Source organism: Lethenteron reissneri, unplaced genomic scaffold (assembly GCF_015708825.2).
Source record: "Lethenteron reissneri isolate LAM-NWPU_2019-01 unplaced genomic scaffold, ASM1570882v1 scaffold_1639, whole genome shotgun sequence".
Taxonomy (NCBI): domain Eukaryota; kingdom Metazoa; phylum Chordata; class Hyperoartia; order Petromyzontiformes; family Petromyzontidae; genus Lethenteron; species Lethenteron reissneri.
The window spans coordinates 1,600,121-1,617,546 of NW_026891376.1; the positions used below are offsets into that span (position 1 = coordinate 1,600,121).

The following is a 17,426-nucleotide window of genomic DNA, read 5'->3' on the forward strand; positions in this document are numbered from 1 at the left end:
TAAATGTATCTTTCCCCCGGACAACGCTGGGTATATCGCGTTTATAGCACAAAGTCTTCGCCTGACAAGTGTGGGGTGTCGAGGCCTAGTACCGTGCAGAGCCTCCGGCCTCGCCTAGATTGCCCACTCGGCCGAGGCTGGGTGCTGGGGCCGCTACCCCCCCCTCCCCGCGCTACAATAATACTGTCTAATCGCTATAATTGTATTATCTACCGACCCTATAATAGTAATTGCACACATTGGGGTGGGGGGGGAGTGAAGAGGACGTGAAACTTTAATGAATTTACCTCAGCGTCGCGTGTTAATGCGTGTGCATATTTTTTAAACGGGAATAAAAAATGGCGTCCACCCCGCAGCCAGGGGCAACCGCCCTGGTCGGCATCTCGCGCATGCGCAACGGCGTGCTTTGTCACGTGCCGGCCGGAAATAATAAATAAAGAGGAATCGCACTAAATCTATAATTAAACCGCTTTAAAGGTGGCGGACGAAAAACGAAATGCCTATTCCCACCGCGGGGCACGGGACGTGCCTCCCGGCAATTTTTTTTCGTCCTAAACCACACGGTCCGAGCGCCAAATCCCTCGCAAGCGAGCGTACACAGAGGGACAGACGGACAGACAGACAAAAAGTGACGTTTATAGGTAAGAAAATAGTGTGCCTCGACCACACCATTTCTGTCATCTGTGAACCCACTACACCTACACAGTCGAACACAAACATATCCATGGAACTTGGATTACCACGTCTCTTTCAGGGTGCTATTCTGCAAAATTACGTGGTAAACTCCTCCACATGACTTCCACGTTGATACTTTTGTCAAACAATACAGATAGCAAATTGGAATTAAACGATTATGTGAGCTCCCTTGATATGGATTAATAAGTCTAAATAATTTAAAACTTGTTGATTTACTTTATAAAAACATGCACACTGAAAAACAGCATGTTTCTTGATTCCTTAGCAAAAATCATCAATATAATGAACTTTGCTGTCAGTATGTAACGAGTTGTATTCTTGTCGTCGAGAATTAAATTGGGGATTCAATAGGATGTGCTTTTTGTAATAAAATACCGTGCCATCTTCTTAGTTCTTTCGGTAAAGTCACGTAGAAGGGAAGTAATAAAATAATAAAAATAAAACATAATAAAATAATTATCACGATGTTTCGGCCACAACGCACGCAGCCGTCACCTGAGGACGGCTGCGCTTAAGAAGATGATTCCTTGCAGTCACGAAGGCTTTTAATCGAAAAATACCGTGCCTTTAAGTTTATGGCTGAAATGTTCCATATTCACGTGTTTTTAAGAAGCCATAATTTAGCACAACATTAACCAATGGAAATAAACTGTGCTATTCACCCTCCCTAAATTTCAACCACGTTAATTTCATGGTGCTTTTCAGAAAATAATACGTTGGGTTTCAGGATTTGGATTTTTTTTAATTTGGATCTGGTTTGAAATTTTGAATCCATATATATGTTACCAGTTATATATTTTAGACCGCACAAAAAAACGACTTGAAAATAATCGCTTCAAATAATAGTTGTAACTCGTTGAAAGACTTGAAGTGGCAGCATTACTGCCAATATATCTTTAAAAGCTAACCAAAGATTCCTCCAAAATGGTAAATGTAAGCTTCCTCATCTTGGAAACAAAGGTCTCGCTCATCAGTTTCACAGAAAAACTTTGTACCACCTGTATTAATGAAACATTATACGCTGATCTGGCTAAATTTAAAAAGCCCTATCATCGTGTGTGAAAGCAGTTGTTTTCATAGTAAATGGTAATGATCTATGTTTAATATTTGGTGTATGTGATTGTTGTAGCCTCAACGATTTGACTATGAAGCTAATCTGAATCGAGTGTACAAACATGGTATGCGGAAATGGATTTGAACAGGATAAGGCTAGCAATGTTTGCATGCAGACCAGTTTCCACCCACATGAATGGAACATGTTTCTACTGATTGCAGATATTATCCAGTACAAAACATATGTCATTCTCCTTGCCAGCATAAAAAAATAAATTCTTGACATTGGTCCAAATCGTCACGAACGGACATTTGTACAAAGCAATGTTTTGGCGTGAGTGTCATGCATGGTTGCTGCTGTGTGAGCGATGTGTGTGGGCCTCAATTTGCTGAGGAGGAAATGTCTTTTGCTTTTCTAGTTAACATGAACGGTTTAGCATTCATCACGGTTGTATCCTTATTGTGTAATTGGCGTCATGTTGTAAGAAAAAATATTCATGAGGATCTCTCAAAGAGCAATGCAACCACCGATTTAGAGAAGAACCAACAGTAATGAATATCACAGAACTATTTTTTCTAACTTTCAATTGACCTCTGATCCATGTATTAGGAGTCAATACTTTTCCCCTATCTTCCTACACAAAGTAACGTTTGACATATGACAGATAAGCACTTATTTTTTTCAAAGATTTAAATGGCATTATGGTAAAATAATATAAAGTATACAAATAAAAGTAACACCTATTTGTGCATTTTCTAGAGACTCGTGACTGAGCGAATTGTATCTTGTTCCGAATAATGTTATTTTTGGTCTACCAAAAGTCTTTATTTGTCATTTCTTTAGTAGATATACAGATCTATGAATTAATGTATTGTCTGATTATCCATTTTCTAAATCTTATTTGGAAAATTTACTTAAATGACATTTAATTTCTCGCGCTGAAAACGTGCACAAATTTCAAAGTGCCTTCAATTTGCATAGTTAATCTATAGGACTCCCTTGTGGCCTTCAAAACACCAAGGTAATCTCCATGAATTACAGGTAACCTCACATTGCATAAAAAAGCATCCATTAGTTAACGTGGCCACCACTACCTATAGCTGTGTTCCACTAATCATGAGTCACTTCTATTGACAACAAATATCTTCCAGGACTAAAGAGACTGCCTTGTGTGATCTGTTGTAGTCTCAAAAAATGGCTATTTTCTGGGCAGGTTCGACTACATTAATGTGGCTTTCACTAATCGTAAGTAAACATAACTCTTGAATTTAATACACTGCTCTTTTTGAGAAGTTACTTAGGAAATCGGAAATAGAGGAGTGTGCAAATTTTTTTCAATCAAATATCGTCAAATTGATTTAGCCGCGTTGTCATGTTCAGATATCTTTGGAAACTAATTTTAGCTGCAAGTGGGATGCAAATTAAGCTTAGGTCATTGGATCCCGATTGTGGTGCGCTACCCAGTGTGGCAACACTCCCCCACGCGGCCACACTGTGACAGAAAAGCAATGCAGGGGAGAGCTGCTGACACAAACGGGCATGAAAAAAACTCGAAAAAACTTACAGCTCATACACTAGGCAGTTTGAGGTCGTTCTATGTCACTGTTTTTTCATGTGTAGGATTGTGGTATTTACACTTAATTCAGGCATAAAGATGAACATTTTGCACAACCTATTCTCCTTTCTACCCCAAAAGTCTAAAACCACATGTCTGCCTAACTTATATAATAAATATGTATATATTTTTTTATTGGAGGTTATCCTTTAACAAATCGCTAACATTGAAAACGATCTCTTCAAATATGCCAAACAGTTCTAGATTTGAAGCTTTCGTGACTGCAAGGATTCATACTCTTAGGTTGTTTTCGGTAAAGTCATGTAAATAAATAAAAATAAAATAATAATAATAGATGAAAATGTATTTATTTTCATCTATTATTATTTTACTTTTATTTTATATTTTACCTACGTTATATTCTTAGGTTTTTTCGGTAAAGTCGCGTAGGTAAAAACATTAAAAAGTAAAATAAAATAAAAATAAAAATCACGACCTTCCGGAGGCAACACAAGCTTCCGTCTTCAGGTGGTAACGTCACAGCCACGACAGCTGTATCAAGTGAATGAGAGATTGCAGGAGTTACCACTGCGATTATATAATGGTTGGACGCAGTGGTAACTCCTGCAATCTCTCATTTACTTGATACAGCTGTCGTGGCTGTGACGGTACCACCTGAAGACGGAAGCTTGTGTTGCCTCCGAAACGTCGTGATTTTTTTATTTTATTTTTTAATGTTTTTACCTACGTGACTTTACCGAAAAAAAACCTAAGAATATGAATCATTGCAGTCACGAAAGCTTCAAATCTAGAATTACCTACGTTACTTTACCGAAAAAACCTAAGAGTATGCCGAACAGGTTCACCTGAGAGAATCTAATATATTTGCTTTACCTTCAGAGTATCTATCTGATATGCCTTGTCCACCACAATTTGACATGAACAACTTCTCGCTCTCACTAAAAAAATGTATAACTAAAGCTTTTTGACATTTGGAAAACAAATAAGTAATTTTCATGAAAACAATATATTGCTGGAACTTCAAGAGTGTGAATCTATACAACTCATTGACCTAAATGTAAACGTGTAACATGTTGCATCTTGCGTTAAATAAATGAAATTGCTTTGACGTGAATGGGTAACCATGATGCAGCTATGTTTGTATTTGTCGAGCTCAGGACAAACAATGAGGGAAGGTTGCGATTGCACCACCACCGATCCGTGGAAGCACCATGTAAAACAACCCAAATCAGTCGGAATCAGGAAGGAAATCCACCCACTATTGTAAAACACGAGGACACGCACATAATGTATGGCTATACGGATCTGAATTCAGTATTATCTGCATAATAACACTGCACGAGGCAATGTGCTCATGCAGTATGCAAATTCATAAACACATGCAATGAAAGGATGTCGGAGATGGGGGTGGACGCTGAGAGCGTTGTGACAGGGGGTATTGAGTGATATTAGAGGAGGTGAGAGGAGAAGGAGTCCAGGGGTTTAAATAGCAGCGCATTCGGTGGTAGTGGACAGACACGAAAACCCAGAGACCTCAGCAAAGATGTGCACGGTGAAAATCCTCAGTCTCCTGCTGGTGCTGCTACTCAGTGAGGGTGAGTATCTCGCAGACTCACAGACTCACACAGACAAATACAATCGTTATAATATAGCCTTACTGGTGTTACCCGTGAGAGGGAAATCGAATTCCGCTTCATAACACGGAGTTCTAACCGATACTCTATCGCTCTCCCCCAGACATATGCACACAAAGAATACACGCACACAGACAGATTCAAACGCGATCACACACATTCACTCTGTCATATACACAGTGAGGGAAAAAAGTAGTTGATCCCCTGCTGATTTTGTACGTTTGCCCACTGACAAAGAAATGATCAGTCTATAATTTTAATGGTAGGTTTATTTGAACATTGAGAGACAGAATAACAACAAAAATCCAGGAAAACGCATGTCAAAATGTTATAAATTGATTTGCATTTTAATGAGGGAAATAAGTATTTGACCCCTCTACAAAAATGACTTAGTACTTGGTGGCAAAAGCCTTGTTGGCAATCACAGAGGTCAGACGTTTCTTGTAGTTGGCCACCAGGTTTGCACACATCTCAGGAGGGATTTGTCCCACTCCTCTTTGCAGATCTTCTTCAAGTCATTAAGGTTTCGAGGCTGACGTTTGGCAACTCGAACCTTCAGCTCCCTCCACAGATTTTCTATGGGATTAAGGTCTGGAGACTGGCTAGGCCACTCCAGGACCTTAATGTGCTTCTTCTTGAGCCACTCCTTTATTGCCTTGGCCGTGTGATTTGGGTCATTGTCATGCTGGAATACCCATCCACGACCCATTTTCAATGCCCTGGCTGAGGGAAGGAGGTTCTCACACAATATTTTACGGTACATGGCCCCGTCCATCGTCCCTTTGATGCGGTGAAGTTTTCCTGTCCCCTTAGCAGAAAAACACCCCCAAAGCATAATGTTTCCACTTCCATGTTTGACCGTGGGGATGGTGTTCTTTGGGTCATAGGCAGCATTTCTCCTCCTCCAAACACGGCGAGTTGAGTTGATGCCAAAGAGCTCCACTTTGGTCTCATCAGACTACAAAACATTCACCCAGTTGTCCTCTGAATCATTCAGATGTTCATTGGCAAACTTCAGACGGGCATGTATATGTGCTTTCTTGAGCAGAGGGACCTTGCAGGCGCTGCAGGATTTCAGTCCTTCACGGCGTAGTGTGTTACCAACTGTTTTCTTGGTGACTATGGTCCTAGCTGCCTTGAGATCATTGACAAGATCCTCCCGTGTAGTTCTGGGCTGATTCCTCACCGTTCTCATGATCATTGCAACTCCACGAGGTGAGATCTTGCATGGAGCCCCATGCCGAGGGAGATTGACAGTTCTTTTGTGTTTCTTCCATTTGCGAATAATTGCACCAACTGTTGTCACCTTCTCACCAAGCTGCTTGGCGATGGTCTTGTAGCCCATTCCAGCCTTGTGTAGGTCTACAATCTTGTCCCTGACATCCTTGGAGAGCTCTTTGGTCTTTGGCCATGGTGGAGAGTTTGGAATCTGATTGATTGATTGCTTCTGTGAACAGGTGTTTTTTATACAGGTAACAAGCTGAGATTAGGAGCACTCCCTTTAAGAGTGTGCTCCTAATCTCAGCTCGTTGCCTGTATAAAAGACACCTGGGAGCCAGAAATCTTTCTGATTGAGAGGGGGTCAAATACTTGTTTCCCTCATTAAAATGCAAATCAATTTATAACATTTTTGACATGCGTTTTTCTGGATTTTGTTGTTATTATTCTATCTCTCACTGTTCAAATAAACCTACCATTAAAATTATAGACTAATAATTTCTTTGTTAGTGGGCAAATGTACAAAATCAGCAGGGGATCAAATACTTTTTTCCCTCACTGTATACTAAGCAATTTGCACATACACTTACAGACACTCACACATCACTTAATTTCTCAAACTTATAGATACAAACGACACGAACACACAGAAAGACTCAAACCAACTTACACGCAGACAAACAGACACTCACAATGACAAAGATTCCTCCATATAGCCTGTAACAGGCTATTGGAGTAAGTGTTTTAGTGAACACCTATGGAGGCCGGCACGGCACACGAGGGGGCGGGTGGCCAGCACTACGCCCGGCCGACTTTCTATCCCAAGTGGTGACGTTTAGACACCGCACCAAGTACTGGTGTTGGCCTTGAGAGGCAACCAAAATTGGGTCGCCAGGTTCGTAGCACATTGCGCTAGCCACTATCCTACCACTCCCGACTCACAGACATACAAAGGCAAAGAGCCCTCGTATAGCCTAAACAGACTGTTGGGGCAAGTGCACTTAGCGAGCACCTATGAAGGTCAGAACGGCACATGAGGGGGTGGGTGGTCAGCACCATGCACGGTCGCATTTGGCTCCCGAGTGGCGATGTTTACACTACGCACCAGGTACTCATTTTAGGCTGAGTCGACCTAGGGTAGGTCCATGACCGGTTCAGATAATCGTCACTGGTGTTGGCCGTGAACGAGAATCGAACTGGGATCGCCGGGTTTGTAGCGCAGTGCGCTAACCACTACATTCCCACTCCCCACTAGACATACACACACATAGACATAAACATACGTACGCAATGGAATTTTGATTCACACCAATGCATAAACACTTTTATACTTAGAGTTGGCGAAACATCTCAATATAGGATCACAGCTTGGGAAATTGTTGGAGATTGAGTGTTACCCTTCCCACACTCATTGGTTTTCTCCGGGCACTCCAGTTTCCTCCCAAATGTAGAAACACGAATTTAAGGAGTTGGTACAACATACCAATATTGGACCACAGAGCTTGAGAAATTATATAATTATTACCGTCGGCACTGGCTGCTCTTCCCACTTGTATGTTGTTCTCCGCACCTCTAAATATCCCTTTCTTAATACAAAAAGCGGGTAACACATTCTGAATTATGATATTAATATCGCGTTGCTGTCTCCGTGTCCCAGGTTTTATCTCAGCCCAGGAGGATGGAACTGCGTTACGGCACAACCTGAAGCTTCAAGGAATCAAAATTAACCTCCAGCAGGGCCGCATCGTCAATGGTGATGAGGCGGCACCCAACAGCTGGCCCTGGCAGGTGAGAGTACATCAACTAAACCTCCGGTGTGCAGGGTGGTGACATGGCCCAGTGAGTGGTACTGCATTTGCCACTTATTACGGAGGTCCAGAGGGTTCAAATCCGACAAGCCACCCTAGTTAAATGCTATCGTATGTTTTACACGTTAAATTCCAATAACAGTGTAAATCAGAAATTATTTTAAGGATAATTTACCGTTTCCCAATATCAGGAACCCATAACCGATGCCAGTGTAATTTTTGTAATAAATGCACTGATTGTGAGTGGCACCATTGTTTAAAGTGCCACGCCAGGAGATGGAATCGAATTGATGGCCCGTGGATGGCAGGTTCTGCGTGCTAACCTTTACAAGGTGAATACTTTTAGTGCTGGTTTCTCGTCGCCAAGTTTTTCGTAAATAATTCTGTGAGCAAAGGGACCTAATTTCTCTAGGGTAAGTTCATCGTCGCAATTTAAACTTCATACTCGAGTTTTGTTTATAGTTTCGAGATGTATCGCAACCCCCCATTAAAGACAGACAGACTGAGCTAAAAAGTTAACACTTCATTGCATTTTAATCAAAGCTTCTTTAAAGTCTTTGCGGCACTAAACGCAATGCATGGTTTAAGCTGGGTCTCACAGCCGCTTGTGTTGTACACGTGTACACATCATGCAGATGCAGTACTTCTTCCTCTTGTTATAAACACAGCTGCTGAGCACAGGCACAAAGTCCCAACATGTCAAGGGGTCAGCAACAAACAGCAACGTGAGCGAGTTTTTTTTTTGTATTGAGCAAGGTTGTTATTATAAGCGCTTGGGAACAGAGACAATGATAGGAGGGAGTTCCAAAGAGGAGTGCAAGCGAAATAGCAGAAGGTTTGTGAGGGAGTGGGTCAGTGAACAGGTGGGTGAGTTAGAGGGTGGCATGAGCAAGTGAGTTTAATGTATTTTTGCTATAAGATCATCTGTATGAATTTAACACTTTGGCTTTCACGACCAATGTTATGATTCATAAGTACGTGTGTGTTATAAACCCTCCTCCACCCAACACAAGAAACAAATACAGTTATCACGTGAACAGTAGTGTAATTTTATTACTGCTTGTCACAACAATGTCATGAAGCCAGAACTGTGGAAAAGTCCTCCAATCTTGGACCTTCAAGAGACAGTGTGACGTCATTAATGTTCGTCCACAAGGGAGCATGGAGTGTTAGGAATTGATGCTAAGAGGTTAATGTAATTGCATTCATTATGTTATTTTATTTTACAATATCTCATTTTATATATGGAAGTATAACGTGATGAAACAAGTACAATTAGGTGTACTTCATGGAAATGTTAGATTATCATACATGAGGTGAGATATGTTAATAAGGTAATTGCTTTGGTGACTGCGTAACAACTCGGAACCAAATTGTGTTGATCCTTTATAATATTACAGCATCTTCTTGGTTCTTTCGGTAAAGTCACGTAGAAGGGAAGTAATAAAATAATAAAAATAAAACATAATAAAACAATTCTCACGACGTTTCGGCCACAACGCAAGCAGCCGTCCTCAGGTGAAAAAACCAGGTCCGTCGAGGCGACAGAGTCTGAATGAAACAGCACACGAGCTTGGAGCATATATATAAGCTGGGCGCCTTGACAAAGGAATTTGCATATCAAGAGGAATTTAGCATATTTATGGGAAATGCAGGAATGTGATTAGTACTACATATGTATGTGCATTATGCAGGATTAACAGCATCAAAGGGAGCTGCAGGTACTGCTGCTGCTGCAGTTGCTGCTGCTGCTGCTGCAGTTTCTGCTGCTGTTGCAGTTTCTGCTGCTGCTGCAGTTTCTGCTGCTGCTGCAGATTCTGCTGCTGCTGCAGTTGCTGCTGCTGCTGCTGCAGTTGCTGCTGCTGCAGTTGCAGCAACTGCAGCAGCAGCAGTACCTGCAGCTCCCTTTGATGCTGTTAATCCTGCATAATGCACATACATATGTAGTTCTAATCACATTCCTGCATTTCCCATAAATATGCTAAATTCCTCTTGATATGCAAATTCCTTTGTCAAGGCGCCCAGCTTATATATATGCTCCAAGCTAGTGTGCTGTTTCATTCAGACTCTGTCGCCTCGACGGACCTGGTTTTTTCACCTGAGGACGGCTGCTTGCGTTGTGGCCGAAACGTCGTGAGAATTGTTTTATTATGTTTTATTTTTATTATTTTATTACTTCCCTTCTACGTGACTTTACCGAAAGAACCAAGAAGATGAATCCCTGCAGTCACGAAAGCTTTAAATCGAAATATTACAGCAGTTTATCTGCGATCCTTCTCTGCTACTTGCTAGTGTCATTGCAACATGAAATCAGATAAAAATTGCGCGTGTGGTCTGATATGGTAATTGAATGCTTTTCACACTGCTTGTGTTGAAAGACACTCAAGCAGTTAAAAAACATCAAACTACCTATGAGCACCCCCATTGACTTGAATTTGTCCAATATTGTCACATTCACTCTTACAACGTCAACGTCCCTGATGTTATTCTGCGTTTTCATCCCGAAATCGGCTATCCATACTCAATTTTTTTTCAGGGTCCTGTAATAGATATTTATTGCAGGTACCAGTCTCAAATGGCTAGAGTGATGATGAGCTAACCGGTGTAGTCCACGCCCCAGGAGCTGATCCTACCACAGACTGGAGAGACAAAAGCAGCTCCACTCTCCATTTGTGCCCCTTGACGCCCCCTATGGAAATCAACATTACAACCTCGACGTTAATTCAAATTTGTCCACCCTGGATATCTGGGGAGACCATCACTGGTCTGTCTAAACCAGACATGGGCAAAGTACGGCACGCGGGGTGTATACGGCCCGTTGGGCTTTTTAATCCGGCCCGCCGAACTTGTCCAAATATTATTATTAAATTAAATGTTACCTTTCTCCTGTAATGCCCCCATTTCCCCATTAGATGGCGCACTTTGTGTAATTCAACAAAACAAACAAAACTTAACTCCGAGTTCTCTCCGAATTTCACGAGTCTGTTCTAGACCCCACAGTTTTTTTTAAGAGTTTTAAGCACAGAGAACATCATTAAAGTTTGAAAAATCATTAATTATGCAAACTTTTCAAAAATTTCCTTCACTTCGATTTAAATTTTCTTTAAAACTTCTTCTCACTAACATTACCACTCATTACCACTTTCTCCGAAGGCAAGTTTGTAAAAGAATACATGGTACAGACAGCAGACATCTTGTTTCCGGAGATCAAAAACAAATTTGAAAAAGTCAGTTCATCACGCAGGACTGTGACTCGCCGTGTGGAACTGATTGATAAAAACATAGCCAGTCAATTAAACAAAAAGTCTGATTCCTTTGAATTATATTCACTAGCACTGGATGAAAGTACGGACGTAAAATACGCTGCTCAGCTCCTCATTTTTATCCGAGGCATTGACAGTTTTGCGATAACAGAGGAGTTTTTGACCATAGAGTCCCTGAAAGGAACAACGCGGGGAGAGGACTTGTATAACCAGGTATCTGCTGTCATTGAAATAATGACGCTACCTCGGAGTAAACTTGTCAATGTCTCAACGGATGGATTGCCAAATTTAACTGGAAAAAATGTTGGGCTGCTCTAAAGAATCCAGGATAAAGTGAAAGAGGAAAACCCTGTCCAGGATTTTATTTTCCTTCACTGCATCATCCATCAGGAATCCCTGTGTAAGTCTGTATTGCAGCTTAATCATGTCGTGAATCCAGTCGTATTACGTGTGAACTTTATACGAGCAAGGGGACTTCAGCACCGTCAGTTTATTACGTTCCTGGAGGAAACGGATGCGGATCATCAGGACTTGCTGTACCACTCTCGTGTCCGCTGGTTAAGTTTGGGGAAAGTGTTACAACGAGTGTGGGAGCTGAAAGAGGACATCATCGCATTTTTGGAGTTGATGGGGAAATCTGACGAATTCCCTGAGCTAAGCGACAAGAATTGGCTTAGTGACTTTGCGTTTGCTGTGGACATATTTTCACACATGAATGAGCTGAATGTGAAACTGCAGGGGAAAGATCAGTTTGTTCACGACATGTACAAACATGTGAAAGCCTTCAAATCCAAGCTCACTTTGTTCTCCGGACAAATTGCGAACTAATTTTTCGCTCATTTCCCCACACTTGCCATGCAAGAAGAGACACCGCGAAACGCAAAAAAAATACAGCAAATCGCTTGAGGACCTGCACGGAGAATTCTTCCGTAGGTTCTCTGATTTCGAAAACATTGAACAGTCATCTTCTTGGTTCTTTCGGTAAAGTCACGTAGAAGGGGAAGTAATAAAATAATAAAAATAAAACATAATAAAATAAAATAATTCTCACGACGTTTCGGCCACAACGCAAGCAGCCGTCCTCAGGTGAAGAATGAAACACCACCAAGCTTGGAGCGTATATTTAAGCTGGTTTGGAGGGGGGGAGGTGGGAAGAAGAGCGCCTTGACAAAATAATTTGCATATCAAGAGGAATTTAGCATATGGAAAATGCGTGGGAGGTGGGCGGGGGGGGGTTCAAATTAACATTATACCCGTGCATTATGCAGGATTAGCAGCACCAAAGGGAGGGGGAAGGGGTTAGCATTAACAAAGGAAAGGAATGTTAATAGTATGTAACTGCAGTTACTAAACAACCACGTAGAAAACTAAAGTATAAACTACATAAACAACTAAAGTATAAACTACATAGCATCATCAGTATACTTACTATACTCTACTATAAGCTGAGTTACTAACAGTAAGTAATACATTACAATTCTACGTCGTAAAAAATATATATATTATGCCCGTGCATTATGCAGGATTAGCAGCATCAAAGGGAGGGGGAAGGGGGGTAGCATTAACAAAGGAAAGGAATGTTAATAGTATGTAGCTGCAGTTACTAAACAACCACGTAGAAAACTAAAGTATAAACTACATAAACAACTAAAGTATAAATCAAAATTGAACAGTCACTTCAGCTGATGTCCTGTCCCCTGTCACAAGACCCTGAAACAGCACCACATGAGCGGCAGTTGGAACTGATAGATATTCAGTCTGACTCCGTCCTAACGGAGAAGTTCAACTCTGTTAAACTGAATGACTTTGATGCTTCACTTAACAGAGCCACGTTTCCAAACCTCCGGAGGACTGCACAGAAGATACTGACTTTGTTTGGCTCGACTTATGTGTGTGAGCGTCATGAACGCCAACAAAGCCCGTCACAGATCAAAGTTAACGGATCAGCACCTCAGATCTATCCTGAGAATTGCCACAACCAAAATAACTCCAGACTTGGATGCACTGGCAAAAATGGGAGATCAACAACACTGTTCCCACTGAAACTGAAAGTGATGATCTGTTGCTGCAGCGAGGTTGGAGCCAAATCTCCATCACACAGCCTGCGTTGGCTGCTTTAACCTGTTAATGTAGATAATAAAGAAGTGCAAGTGAGATAATTGGCTTGGGCGCAGGCCTCAGATGTTTTCATGATGTTTCATCAGTCACGTTACGACATGTTTTTGTATTGTTCATGTTCGTGCAATTTGTTAAATTTCCTTGCAAATAAATACTTTGCTACCTGTTACAGGCCAAATCCTTTCATGTAATGATTTTTACATGTCATTTATATTAGTTCTGTTCCTGGCCCGGCCCCTCTGTCAAATATTAGAACCCATTGTGGCCCGCGAGTGAAAAGGTTTGCCCACCCCTGGTCTACACCCTACTGGTCCTCGTTAACAAATCCACAAATTACCTAAAGGACCACTGAGTTCATTTAACTCCTTCCTGTAACATCAGAAGTACCTCCTTATCCCTACTAAACATTCGATTTCTTAAAATTTTGTTTGCTAAAAGAGTCTGTCCGTGTTGCTGCTCCACGATTCTGGAATTGCCTTGCCGCTCATGTACAGCTCGGTACCCCTCCCTTCACTCCCCCTCTTTACTTCCAGATTAAACCAAAGCGCAGAGCTATATTGCACCTATGCTTAACTTTTTTGTGGCCTCTTGCTATCATATTTTCACTCGTTTATGTTGGTATATTTTTTTGGTTTATGACCGTTACATTCCTCGTGTATTGAGAAATAATTCGTAAGGATTATTTATGTGTTTTGCCTTTGTTTTGTTATTGCTGCTGTACTCACGCACCACGGATCTCCCGTGCAAAATTGCCAGGAACTGGCTAAACAGGACCACCCATGTAAACAATCAAATCAATTCAATACTTAATCTGTATGTATTTCTATTGATCTTTGTGGGCTCTATGCATATCTATGAGTCTCGGTGTATCTTTATGAGACTCAATGTATCCCTATGAGTCTCTATGAATCTCTACGGAAAATATCCAAGAAACTGGATAAACGGGATCATTCGTAAAAACGGATCTCTCTGGAAGGCGAGAGATGCACCACGTGGTTTCCCTGGGCCCTTGCTGCTCTACCCAGCAGTCTGGTGGCTGAACACAGCAAGGGTGAAATCAATCTATACTGTATCGTACTGCACATCATTCTGACAGACAAATAAATGCCGTCTGTGCTTTTGTGATATGAAACAGCTTCTCACGTATGTTTTAATGTCATTGCAGATCTCACTCGCGACCGCATGGCATCCCGAACGTCCTGATGTTCTCGACCACACGTGCGGAGGCGTCCTCCTCAACAGTGATTGGGTGCTGACTGCTGCCCACTGCATCGTGTGAGTTACCCATTCACTGCAGAGACCACACATTACCGCCTATGTTTTTCAAGACGTCACGTCTAACACCTTGAAAAATCTCAGCCCAGTGACAAATATAAATTACTTATCGAAGAAAGATGGACTGCGTGGTGGCTGGTCCGTTTCCAGCACCATTCACTGATTTTTCTCACCACGGCAAAGTACGGTGCAGGGAAATTGGCAGCGTGGCACACGCGAGGACACGTAAGGGTACAACAAAGCAACGTGGAAGCTTTTTTAGGGATTTGAGCAGTTTTACTCTTTGCTTGCATAGCTCTGCTTAAAACTATGGGAAACTCAGCCATACCATGACATTAAAGAGTTTACCTACGCAACACCAATTTATTCATATATAAGACAGCTTAACGGTGGCGAAATGTTACCTTCCTCGCCTGGTATACAAGAAGTCGTGGGTTCAATCCCAACCCTGAACCCTGTATATTTGGAGTTTCATGTTTTCGCATGGATTTTTCTAAGGGTCCTCCGGATTTACCCTCCACATTTATAAACATACCCAGAAAGTATTTGGCTGCTATGAAGTTCCACACAATAAGCCACTTCTTTGAGCTATCATTTGTGGTCATGTCCCTTCTGAAAAAAGCTATATAGCTAAGTGGGCATTACGTGGTAAAATAGAAAATAGTTTAGTTTGACCTTCCACACTCCTGGTCACCCAGATGCTAAATGCAGTGAAGTTGTCTCAGATTACATTACACATACAACAAACACAGACTCAGCATAGCTGTATAATGCATTTTCTTCACAACAATTCAGATTGGAGAACAGCACTGTGGCCTCATGCTGGCTATCGCTGTGAGGAGGGATGAGAGGCCTAGGCTGGATCCTTTCTCCTACCCACACCCTTTGGTTCCCCCAAAACGCTGCTCTTAGTCGCCTCGGGTTTCTACCACTGCCTCGACCTGGATAAGAAACTTGCACAGGGAAAAATCCCGTGGCCATCATCCATGTGGAAATAATATTCATTACGTTTTAAAAGTTATTAATTTAATGAGATAAAAAAATGCGCGAGTTACCTGCACTTACAGCTGGGTTCACTGTTCAGCTCACTCCTGCTGATGGTGGTTGGTATTGGACGAGCTGGGAGAAGTTTATGCTTAGTGGCTCTGCACTGAACTGCCTCCAGAGCTTTTATCCACCAAGCCTCTGCCATGTATCTCCTCCAGATCCGTCTTCTCGCATGTTTATGTAGTGGGTACAAACTTGTATGAGACTTCCTCTTGGAGGCAACACGTTTATTAACAATAAAAGCAATAACAGTTGTCCCGGGTACGGCCCCTTCCACCCGATATCCGGCCAGCGTGTCTGATTCCCCCATGGGCTTCAGTTCTTCGAGTGGGCGACAACTGCCGGTCCCTTTGAGAGCACCGGCTTTTATACCCGAGTCGGGGCTCACTCCGCCCCTAGTCGGGGTCCACCCCTCCGGTCACGAGATACCCAGGGGGGGTTACCTTGGCTTAACTGCAACTCAACCTACATGCTAACTTTCACGTAGCGCTTTTATAATGGCGCTACATTTAAATAGTTCTGTTAAGATTTGGTTGAAATGAGCTGCTGATTCAGTCGTGCATCAAAAGATTGGCCAACCAGTCGAGCAACAATTATCTCAAGTTCAGGAAACTCCCTTCATCCACCAGCTCACACAGAGAGAAGGCACAGCCCTACAGTTTATCACAACAGTGAATAAGATTCAAGTGTACCCGTGATACACTGCATCTGAATACACACTTCTAAAATGGTCCTGATACATCGGGATGTTTGGCTAACCTGGAGGAAACCATGCAGACAAATTCCGAAAGAGAACACCAGTCGCCATCCATCACTATGTGGTGATGATACCACGTGCTTGTGCCAGGGTAGGGGCACTCTCACTAGAAGGTCACGGGTCAACCCTACAGGAGGTGTCATAAATAACTGACTGAGATGACTGACAGATGCACTGCCTGTGCTCCCGACTGTATCAACCAGTAGTATTCTCTGCCTGCATTGTTGTTGCTGGGTGACTGCCTCAAACTTATTGTTAGCATCTTCTGTGTGCCTCCTTCAAAGAGGCCGATCTTGATATTTCTGGCACCAGTTGTTGACAAGTCCACTCAGCTTCAGATCCTCCAGTACCATATCAGTTCATGTCCTTTCCAGCCCAAGCTGTGCCCATTTATCCTCATCTGCCCGGCCAAACAGAAGCAGCTTGGGCATGTGGTGGCTGGGCATGCGGGCTACATGACCCCACCAGCGCAGCCTTATCCTCTGGAGGAGCTCACTGATGTAACTGTGCCCAGATATCTCAAGGATATGTGAGCTTCTCAAACAATCTAGTCTGATTAAAGCCTAAATGTATAAGCCAGTGCAGATTTTTCTTTGAAGGGATCCACATTTCATTAGCATAGAGAAGGGAGGGCATAATCTTGACTTAAAGCTTTCGTTGCGATCAAAACGTCGTGATTTTCTTCTTCTTTTTTCTTCTATCTACGTGACTTTACCGAAAGACCCAAAGAGTAAGGGAGGGCATAACTGTGGCCGAGAGGACTCAAAGCCCTGCATGGATTGATTGGCCACATCTCTGCCACTACCCCACTTGCCACTTTCACCTGTTCAATATTCGTAAAATCCGTCTACCCATGTCGCTCTCTGCTGCTAAACTCCTACTAAACATCTGTGAAAAGAGCTTCATAGCTGGAGTGATCAAGGACCAATAAAGATTATGATTCACTCCTTCGTTTTATTGCAATTCTCTTTTCCTTGGCC

General features: G+C 42.3%; 1 protein-coding gene across 1 annotated transcript in view; it reads left to right on the plus strand.

Moving 5' to 3' along the window:
* Positions 1–4,789: 4,789 nt before the first annotated feature.
* Positions 4,790–17,426, plus strand: part of LOC133363039 (chymotrypsin-like elastase family member 2A) — a 33,456-nt gene continuing 20,819 nt past the window's right edge. Inside the window, exons 1-3 of the mRNA XM_061582048.1 lie at positions 4,790–4,921; positions 7,836–7,966; positions 14,533–14,642. Coding sequence (XP_061438032.1) covers positions 4,870–4,921; positions 7,836–7,966; positions 14,533–14,642 — 293 coding nt within the window. The 5' untranslated portion in view covers positions 4,790–4,869. The remainder of the gene's footprint in view (positions 4,922–7,835; positions 7,967–14,532; positions 14,643–17,426) is intronic.